This window comes from Monopterus albus, unplaced genomic scaffold (assembly GCF_001952655.1).
Source record: "Monopterus albus unplaced genomic scaffold, M_albus_1.0 scaffold225.1, whole genome shotgun sequence".
NCBI classification, from domain to species: domain Eukaryota; kingdom Metazoa; phylum Chordata; class Actinopteri; order Synbranchiformes; family Synbranchidae; genus Monopterus; species Monopterus albus.
This window is the reverse complement of record NW_018128105.1, coordinates 78,054-89,079: the sequence shown is the minus strand read 5'-3', so window position 1 is coordinate 89,079 and position 11,026 is coordinate 78,054. Positions and strand designations below refer to the sequence as shown.

The window sequence follows — 11,026 nt, the reverse complement described above, 5'->3', positions numbered from 1 at the left end:
CTTTCTTTCCCTCTGCCATCAGACTCCTAAACTTCTGAGGAGTTTATTACCAGGAAATACGTGATGTACTGTTTACATTCTGTTTGCACATGCATAATTGCACAATAACTGTTGACTGCTGCACATGCTGCTCCCATGCAGCATACATTCTCTATTATATTCTTTTATTGTATTGCTGCATTTGCTGCTTAAAGTGCCTTAGATTTTGTGTTATCTACTTTATATTTCATATGTATTATGTGGCATTCATGTGGACGGCAAAGTAAGAATTTCATTGTACAGGGAAACACGTTTCCTAACTGTGCATATGACAAATAAACACTTTGACCTTTGACCTTATTATAAGGCTAATGCTAAACTTTAAATTGTGCATAACTGCTGACTTCATGGCTTATTTCTGGTTGAGCTGGATTTATATTTCACTCTTCAGTTCTGCACCCCCCCGTAACTGTGCTTACTTTCTTTTGCGATACAGAGTGCCGGTGGGCTACACACACCCTTGAAGAGCTGGAGTTACATCCGGGAAACTATGTGGCCATGGACTCATTACTAACTGGGGAACCGCGGCCTTTCAGTTGCTGTGAGAGCAGGTCTGCAGTGTGATAGTTCTGGTGGATGGGTTACAGAAAAGGAGATGATAGCCCTTCTTCAATCGCATTTCTTACAGTCCTGATGTGTAATCCGAGTAGTCGACCTGCATCTCGAGCTCAGCTATTTTGGACTCATTTAAAAGAGTCAAGTTTGAAGCAAATCATTTTTGAATGTTCATAAAGTTCCCTGTCACAGTCCCTGCTGCCTGAAGCACGGTGTCATCAAAATGACATTTCTGTGTGACTTCAGATGACAATGCATTAACTGAAAATCCGAGTGTATCCCCTATAGCGGCGTTATTTTTCTGACAGACACAGCTTCAGGCAGAAACTGCCAACAGCATGCGTAGGGACTCCGACTGTGGCTGTGAAGGAAACGAGCCTTTCTGCATTCGCGTCCTTTACCCTCTAGAAAGCACTTTGCAGCCGAACTGCCTGCTGAAAGAGCCTCATGAATAAAAATGTGGCTTTATTTTCCAGAGACAGCCATTGACCATTAGCAGGCATCACCAAAGGCTTGACTAAGACATTATTTTAGATAAAGAAGCCTCTTCATCGGGACTGGCATTTTGGCTTAGGGTTATTTGAACTGTCTACGATTATTCTATGATTGCATTTAGTTAAATTTACTTTTGATAAGAGACTTGCCTAACTGTTGAGAATGCAAACATCAAGGAGAACAAGCCTACAGCACTTCTTGATTAACTCTGTATTCATGGCCTGTTCTCTCCATGTGGTATTCTGCGGTGAGCCCGTTTGCTCAAGGTGTTTTATACTATAAATAACTCTGAATTCATTTACAGAACAAAGGCTATAAAATCAACCAAGAGGAACAGCCATATGTGCTCACTCAAATACACACACACACACACACACCATAAATCAAAATCCTTTTATAGCAACTTCATATTGTGGGAGACAGTGAGCGCAAGAAGCTGTCGGCAAGAGAGGCTAAAATTTAATTGGGAGTTTGATTTATGGTGAAATTTATGGCGGAACGATGGGCCAAAGATCAAAATCCAGCATCTGATTTTAAAGTGCACTTGCCTGAATTGAATTTACTTGAAGGTTACATTAAGGTTAAATAAGTTTCAAAGGGCACTGCTGTGAATAAAGTTTCAAAATGAGAAAGAAGGAATATGGAAGAACAGCTCTGCAGCACGACAGAGGACCATCCATTAGGTGAGAAAACGCTGTGATGACACTTAGCATAATGCAGTTAGACTGGGAAGTGACTGAAGCAGGAGGCAGAGGCTGCATATTTAGGGTAATGAGCCTGTGACCAGTAGTTTGTCGGGTCAGCAGCTCAGATCAGTTGGGACATTTGTCTGGCTGAACAGGATGCAGCTCTGCTGACTCGACAACCCGCGGCTGACGTGCCCTCAAACATGCAGCTTAACCTCCAGCTCACAGAAGTTCTCTTTACAACTGCAAGAAGACACTGTTCCTCAAACTTTATAGTAAATTATGTCCTATTAGGCCTTTAGGAACCAGCAGATCTAGGGACTTAGTACTAGGGACTACCCCACTGGTGAACTACACATCTCCATGGGCTTTTTAATCTGTTTGCATTCGCACCAACAGCAGGAACGCTGAAGTAACGTAACACTAAAAGCTGTATCTGCTGCTTTTGATTTGACACTAAACTGAATATCCATGGGTTTAGGACTGTTTTCCAGACTATACAAGCAATATTAAGACGCCCCCTTATGTTTTAGGAAATTGTGATGGACAGTTCTCACTATATAACATTTGTGAGACTAAACTAAAATTCACTGTGCACCTGTTTTTGATCTATGCAGTAAAATAAATGGCAGTGGATTCCCATTTGTTTTTTTCTGTTGGAAAACTAAAAGCCCCGCTAACACAACGTAGCTACAACATGCTGTATGTTGCCTTTTAGAGCAACTGTTCCTCAACTGACTCACTTCCTAACAAAATGCTACCGGTGGCCTTCGTCTCAAACATGATAAGAGCTTCAGAGCACGTTGCTAACTGACGCAGAGGTAAAAAAAATCTACAATAAGAATAAAGTAGATGTAAACACTTGATGCGTTTCCATCTCCATGTTGCATTTCAGTGTTACTTTGTGTGATACCTCTGCCATGTTGATGAGTCCCAGGGCCAGGGTCTTGTAGCCCAGGATGGTGCGGTTCTTGTATCTCTTCCGTCGCTGCAACATGATCTGAAGCTTGTTGGCGTCCCTTTTAAGGAAGTGTGGGTACTGCAGGTACAAACACAGACACACAAACAGCTCATGGGTGGGTGACTGACTTTCTGGATGGGTTTAGACTAAAAATGTCATGATAACTAGGCCAATTTAACAGGCACCCGCACCTGTTGACCTGTTCGTGGGTTCCTGGAGAGTCAAACCACTTATTCACATCTAAACTAGGACATAACCCATCATTAAGGATCTCACCGGCTGCACTCCAACAACAAAACAAAATTCCTGTGACAATGTTCAAAGCTATGAGCTCACTCAGCTGCTCTGCTTTAATAGGCGTCCTCTGGCTCCGTGCACTCAGTGAGATCCACAGAGAGAAACTCTCTGACCTTTTAGCAGCATTTAGAAACATGGCAACTGGAAAAGGATGATTTGGAGCAGAAGAGACTCTACTGGAAAGAACATTGACCATGCTGTGCCTGAATGCACAGAGACGATGTGACAAAGTATCAAAGGTTCTGATTTGGATCAACACTGTTAATGACACACAGGGTTGCTTCACACACAGCTGGAAACATAAATACACCAAAAACATATTTTGATGTCTTTCGAAAAATGGTTTTCCTTTCACCTAATCAGTAAACAGTCCCTTCAGGGTGGCATGTGGTGAATCCCAATAAGTGCATCCACGAGTTTCCCTCACTTGCGTCTGTTCCTTGTGTCTTAGTCCTGCCGATGTAAGATGCAAGGAAAAGATGCAAGGAGAAACTGCGAGGAGAGAGGAACAAGAAAACACGGTTTAACTGATATGAGACGTCCTTTCCTCTGATCCTTCATGTGAAGCATCCAATCACAAACTAATTTCTAATAAAGAGGCGTGTCAATCCGTAACAGACTTCCACAAAGTGTATCCTTGGTTGTAGCTCCACCAGGCAGCCTCCTCGCTCCTCAGAGGAGTAATAAAGGCTTTGGGATGTCCTTCATCATGGTGGACAGAGGGTCAAGCGAGAATCAAGGAATGGGATTCACCTATGGTGCTGGTCCTGTTGGATTACTGTAATGCAGAATTTGCTGTAGCTTGTGACTACATTTGTTTGTTATTTAAATAAATAAATAACACTAAATTACTGCTGTATTATTTGAGAATTTAATGTTTTATCTATGTGTTGTGACATTTCCACTTTTAGTTTTAACACTGCTCACTAACACACAGATTCTAATGTAAATAATTTAACCAGAGTAGGACCTCTACCTTCACCCTAATCCATCTCAAAGCTGTTCTTTGGTTTATTTTCCATTATACAGTACCAGCTCTTTAAGGATTTGACAGTGGGTTGATGTGGGTGCTGCTATTCATCCTCCATTTCTGTTGCATCAAAAAGTAGAAGAACAAAGCATTTGTTTGCTTTTGAGTGACAGGCAGCCGACCTGTCTGATACTTTACCTGAAGAGAGAAGGTGAGCTGCAGGTCCGTCTCCGTCAGCCCTGCTGAGGGCAGCAGAATCTCATTGGAGCGCAGGATCCGCTTGGAGCCCTGAGGAGGCGAGAGAAGGAAGAAAGAGAGACAACAGCAAAACCATTATGAGAGCAGGGAAAGATGGAAAATACATTTATTAGCGTGACCCAGCTAACTCCAGCAGAGTCAAAACAATGAGCCCTCATGAACCACATGCAGTGAGAAGCGCGTGGGAGAGGAAGAGGCTGAGGAAAAAAGAGGCAAAGAAGACAAAACTGACTGATAGTAGGCAGCACAGAGGGGAGACTGAGCAACTGGCAGCAGCGTGAGAGGAGAATTAAAACAGCTTAAAGTCTATTAGGGGTTGCACACAAAGAATTTATTGGTTTACTCAGATAGAAAACAAAATGGAGACAATGAGGAGCACAAACTGGGAGTGGAGGCAAAACATTAAATAGGAATGGAAATGGTATCATTTCCAAAAAGGCAAAGAAGCTGTTGGTTTCCATCAGTGAAGCTGGAGATAACAAAGAGCACATGAAACAGCAGCAAGGGTGAAAAAGGAAGTGTCAAGGGAGAGAAATTACACGCCAAGAAGGTGTTAACTGACACAACACACACAGAGCAGAGCGTATCATAAACCAAGCACCCCAAAATGGAAGCATCTCTGTGCCTCTCGAGTATAAGGACAAAGTCATTTAGTGAACACACAGCTGCGGAGGAGTCGCAGAAACAGTTCTGGCTGTCAAGGAAGAGGAGGAAGTGTGTCCACATCCAATAAACCTGACTCGACAAAACAATGAACACCACAATAAAAATAGAAAATGGGAGGGAGGAAAGTGCTACTTGTGTGTGATTTATTCAGTGCCATTTCAAAACCTACCGCTCTACTGGTATGGCACACTTAACTGGACTTCCTCAAGTGTCTTAAAATGAAATCTTGTTCCATAAAGCTACAGAAATATTTCAAAATTAAGGCTAAGGTTGAAAAACTACTGACAGTGACAACGGTGCTGGTATTGTGTTCAAAACGACTTCAGTGATGTTCTTTGTCATTGCTGTCATGTGTGACTTTAAATTATTTAAGCTATCATTTAAAGTTAAAGCTATATCATTTATGTGCAGGTATTTCATAAATCTTCAGTTAACTTAAGCTATGTTAGTTCAGTCTTCTATCCAAAGAAAATTATGGCTTTTGTGACTGAAACTGAATGTAGTAGTTAAAGTTTAGTGGTTAGCATCCTACTGGCGATGCTGTTAGTTACATCTCGTCCTTTTTGTTGTGCGACTCTAGAGACGTCTCATACCTGCAGTTTGACAGCAATGACCACAGAGGTGAGGTCTTTATCCAGCTCCTTTAGCATAATCAGCTTCTTCAGAGTCAGGTTGAACAGCCTGAAGGAAAAAACACACAAAACAAAATTGGATTTATTATCCATTAGTACCATGGCACCCTGTACTGTGTTCATGCTACAAGCAAAATGATCAATCCATCAGTGGTCCATTGATTTGATCTGTCCTGATACGCATTTACCATCAACTACCACTCTTTACTTCCTCACTTATGCAGTTCACTGAGATGAGCATGAGCTCCGCCTGGAAGGTGAAAAATTGATGAGATGCTGTCAGAGTTGTAGGCCCAAAACCAGTGTGTAACCCTAATCCCCTCCCAGCTCCATCGTTATGTTCTCACTCTCAAGAGGACCATCCACTAAAGCCAAATACAACGGAAAGTGACACCTGAAGAGGCGTTTAGTGCAGCTTTGTGTTTTAGTGGATGACAAGCTGGTAAAAAGGATTCAATTCAGCCCACGATGGGAATGAAAATGGTTTGCTATTTCTGTAAAAGTGTCCAAATGAAGCCAACACATGTACTGGGTGTGTGTCCAGCGCAGAAACCAGAGTACAACCTACGCCTTGGACACAAGTTTCCTGCTGCTTAACACACAAAGTCACATTAGGCAAACAAAAGTTACACAAACACTTAAATTGTCCAAAAATACAGAGGCAAACAAGACCACAAGCACTTAAGAAACTGAAATGAAACCAGAAAAAGGACACCACGCCCAACAGCAGCTGTGCAGCCAGGGGTCAGTCTGTTCAATAATTCATCTCCAGGTCTTTAGAGACAGTAAGTAGACCATTAAAACAGAGCTGGTGGGGGCGTCTGGGGGGATATCAAGGAAAGATGGAGAGAAAGGAAAGAAAGAAAAACAAAGATAAAAATAGATCATTTTCTCAAAGGATAATACACAGAAAAAAGGCAAAGGCAGGCAGGATGACAAAGGGCCGGAGAGGGAAAAGATAAGAAGAAGACATGGAAGGGAAATGACAAATAAAAAGGAAATGTAGAGGCAGCTCTCTATGAATAGAGAGAGGAGGAAAAACATCTGTGGATGACAGAGGCTGATTATGTGATGAGAAAGAGATCAACTGACACTGCAGATGTAAATAAAGGATTACTTTATTTAGAGAAGCAACTAAAAATATAAAACATTGTTTGGTTCCAGCTTTTGATACGTGAACATGTGCTGCTTTTCTGTGTTTTATAGCACTTGAACTTGCATAAACTTTGAGTTTTGGCTGAATAAAACAAATACCATCATAGATATTTATGTTGTGTGTCTGTAACCTTTGCTAAAAGCCCTTCTGTCCCTCACTGACTGCTGCAGCATCTGCAAGTTATCCTGCAACTGTTGCAATACCTTTCTGCCACTGCTGCTGTTGCTTAAACAGCATTTATAAGCCCAAACATCCACCACTGCCTGGTCCTGCTGTGCTGGTGTGGTGTGGAGGTCAGGGTCTGGCTTCAACATAAATAAAAGTCTACTCTGTATATTGTATTGGTCATTATGATTTGGATACAAAAGGCAATCAACACAAGCCATAATGAAACCAAAGCCCCACATAGATCGATCACCCAGACCAGACAGAGGTTACGTGGTGACATCCTGTGAGAGGTGCTGACGCACAAACACACGCGTTCTCAAACGTGAAATGCAACCTTTCATGACAACTGTAAAGATTAAAGGCAGCTGGAGTGGGCAGAAAACTGCAGCCCTGATGCAAACACACCCATCCACCCTCTTTCCCATCTCACCTGGGTCTCCCTCCAAATCTAGCCCACTTACTGCCTTTCAGTTTTCTGGCAGCACTCTTTCTGCTCAATCCTGAGGCTTTCTTCACCAGATCAAAGTGGAGAGACTGAACCTATGAATAAAAACAAATCGATTTTTTTCCCCTCTGATAGAAAAAGGGCGGCTAAGATCAGCTCCTGCCTACACCTGCTGGATCCAAGAGGAAGGTGTGGAGGAGGCCGGATGGCAGCTGTTGGTCTAAGATGGGGCTGAAACACCCCGAGGTAAGCCATTAGGGAGGGAGGGGGAAAGAAGGGAGAGTCAGACTGAAAGGCAGTGTGACTGCTGCACTGCAGCATCTCCCGCTGTTTTAGGAAAACAGGATAAAGATGAAAGAAATACGCTCTATAAAAGCCAACTTGCCAACCATTGAACTGTCCTGGTTTTCTGCTGCAACACAACTCCACTACAAAGTTAAACAGTGCATAAGGATGTCTTGGCAATGGTCTTCTGGAATTACACCAAGCTATTTTTCAATAGCAGTGCTAATGTCATACCCTGATTTGATGCCGACGCCAAAATTATACTTATTTAAATTAAATTATCCTAATTTCTAATACAATGTGTCTAAATAAAAAGTAAAGAATGATTCTGGGTGATACCTATGCACATACACTAACACAAAACACAAGTACAAACATAGTGCAATTCTGAAAGAGACGGGCTGTAAAAATATTTGAATTGGCGCTTTAAACTAGCTACAGTAGCTCAGCTCAATCAATTCTGGCATTTGGGTCGGTAGAATACATGTGCGACCCTGCTGTTTGTCCTTCTGTATTGCAGCGATCTGTTCAAGTGCAACACATCTTTCACTGGGGAATCTGAGGGGATGACAGTTCGCCCCACTTGAGTCTGTGTGACCTCAATCTTGGCAGTTGGCACACATCAGAAAGACGCCGCTGTTCTGTAGTGTTTCTCCGCCAGCGTTATCAATCACAAAGCTGACGAGATGCGAAAAATGTTTATGACACCGCTCTGGCCTTCATCATCTGACATCAAGCGGCTTCTAGAGGTTCCTAAAACTCAACGGGCATGTAGTGTGATGAATCAAGTCAGACTGACAGCGCTCTCTGCTCGGTCCCTCAAAACAGTGCACAACTGTGAATAACCAAAGCAGAACCTCTCAAGTTACTAAACAGGGAACACAAAGCTGCTCTCTTAATTCTTATCCACTCAGTGGATCTTTACTTGCACAATGCACTGACTGAACAAACTCCAAATTTCCCTTGAGACAAACAGTAAATAGCCAATCAGTACTTCATTGCTGCTCAGTAAATGGATACAAATACCTGTGGGATTTCTGCAAAGTTTACTCTTCCAAAGGCTGAAACACATGCTTTCCATTAAGGAAATTCAGTTTTACTCTGCCACTATTAGGTTAACAATCAATCATCTCTTTACGAAAGGAAGCAGCTTTAATGGAAGCGCTGTAGGAAAAAGAAACATTTTATAAGTAATGCATAGATCGGTTAAAAAAGCAGAATAGAAATGAAATTCTCTCACAAGTCTCCTGCGGGGGAAACTGCCAGGGCACCATGCCAACGACCCCCGAACTCTTTACTTAACTATTGTGAATCCCAGTGGATGAGACAATCAGCCAAATAGTTAAAAAGCAAAGCCAGACTCACTGCCACACCACAGCCGACGAGTGGAATCACACGATAAAGGTCAAATCTGTCAGTCTGCCCCAAACACTTCCTCTCCAGTCCACTTGTCTACCCCGTTTCCTTCACAGTCACCACACATTATTATCAATCTGAACAAGAAGACAGGCAAGAGCAAGCTCTCAATTTACCGGTCAATCTATCTACTCTCACCTATGGTCATGAGCTTTGGGTCATGGCCAAAAGGGCAAGATCCCGGATACAGGCGGCCGAAATGAGCTTCCTCCACAGGGTGGCCAGGCGCACCCTCAGAGATAGGGTGAGGAGCTCGGTCACCCGGGAGGAGCTCAGAGTAGAACTGCTGGTCCTCCACATCGAGAGGAGCCAGCTGAGGTGGCTCGGGCATCTGTTTCGAATGCCTCCTGGGCGCCTTCCTAGGGAGGTGTTCCGGGCATGTCCCACAGGGAGGAGGCCCCGGGGAAGACCCAGGACATGCTGGAGGGACTATGTCTCTCGGCTGGCCTGGGAACGCCTCTGCATTCCTCCGGAGGATCTGCAGGAAGTGTCTAGAGAGAGGGAAGTCTGGGCATCTTTGCTTAGACTGCTGCCCCCGCGACCCAGTCCTGGATAAGCGGAGGAAGATGGATGGATGGATGGACATATGTATTCATATTCAAAATACATTTATAATAACTCCTACTCTAGCACTGTAGGGCGTAATCAAGTTGGTGAAATTGCATTACTTGTTTTGCTATTTTCAAAATCCATTTGTGGCTTAGGTGGAAACAGAACCATGCATACACATGATTTTTTATCTGTTCTGGAAAGTAGTAGATCTAATCCTAATAAATCAAATCAAATCAGATCCTGCACACAGTTTTGACCAAGCTTTCCTGCAGTTGTCTCAACTCCCTGACTGACACAACCACACAGCCTCACCCATCTGGCACCTACAGACGATTAAACAAACTAAAAAACTCAAGCAGGTGCTGTTTGAGCGAGACTCGCTCCTTTTAACCTTTGAAAGTCGATACCCGAGTGCCCGCGCCAGGTAGCGTGCCTCGCTAGCACTTTTCTAAAACAAAACTCAACAATGTGAGATCAGCTCTCCAGTTACACTATGCTTGACATTGCATCATCAATAAAACACACAGCTGCACACAGACAACTGCCCCGACAACGCCTGGAGCGAGCCACAGGAGAAAGTTAAAGCTTAGCTGGAAGTTCCCTGGGTTACAGTTCCTTTATTGGATGCTTCTGCAAAATATAAAGTAAAAAAAAATCCCACAATTTCACTTGTAAAACATGCACCAACACATTTTCCCTCACGACACTAATTTCACTTCTTCTAATGTGTATCTTGGCAATTTTACAAACTATAGTTCCACAGAAGAGGAGGTAAGGCTTCCACAGTACTACATGTTTGAGGATGTTCGCACCTCACACCAACTCATTTGTTTATTTGCTTCAGGAAGAAGACATGGGTGAATGAAGAGAGCTGACAGAGGAAGAGAACAGTCTGGTAATGGCCGTGTGAAGGCTGAACTCTGACATTCTGGAAAGGCCAGTCGTTAAAATAAACAAAGACAGCGCGTCTGTCAAAGACGCCGATGTGGTTCCGCACATGCAAACACAAAAATAAAGCTACACTGGGCAGCTTCCAGGTGTGTGCGTGATCAGAGCATTTCGAGATAAATGTCTGTTCCTTGTTTAGAAAAAAGAAGACACGCTGGGTTCAGTAACAATGAATGCAATAATAACATGGTTTTTAAAATACACCAGGGCATGATTTCAGATTTGTCTGTATTGCATTTTGTAGAGTCAGGCCAAACTATGCTACCTTTCCACTTGGATCCTAGAAGATTTATGGCTGAGCTCAGAGGCCTTCATGCACAGATAAACAAACATGCTCCGAAAAGTAAACCCAGACACACACAGGAGAAAGATGTCACCATTTTTAAACCCTGAAAACTACGTGATCCAGTACTGATGGACTTTGAGCTTTGGGTGTTTGAGTTTGGAAGCGAGAGAGAGAGAGAGAGAGTGTGTGTGTGTGTGTGTGGGTGTGTGTG

At 43.1% G+C, this 11,026-nt stretch overlaps 1 protein-coding gene across 6 annotated transcripts in view; it reads right to left on the bottom strand.

Annotated features, from left to right (window-relative positions):
• Positions 1-11,026, bottom strand: part of pacs1 (phosphofurin acidic cluster sorting protein 1) — a 48,064-nt gene that overhangs the window by 17,672 nt on the left and 19,366 nt on the right. For all 6 annotated transcript variants that reach the window (XM_020619678.1, XM_020619679.1, XM_020619683.1 and 3 more), the window contains exons 2-4: positions 5,521-5,608; positions 4,202-4,291; positions 2,689-2,814 (exon numbers count right to left, since the gene is read on the bottom strand). In XM_020619678.1, coding sequence (XP_020475334.1) covers positions 2,689-2,814; positions 4,202-4,291; positions 5,521-5,608 — 304 coding nt within the window. The remainder of the gene's footprint in view (positions 1-2,688; positions 2,815-4,201; positions 4,292-5,520; positions 5,609-11,026) is intronic.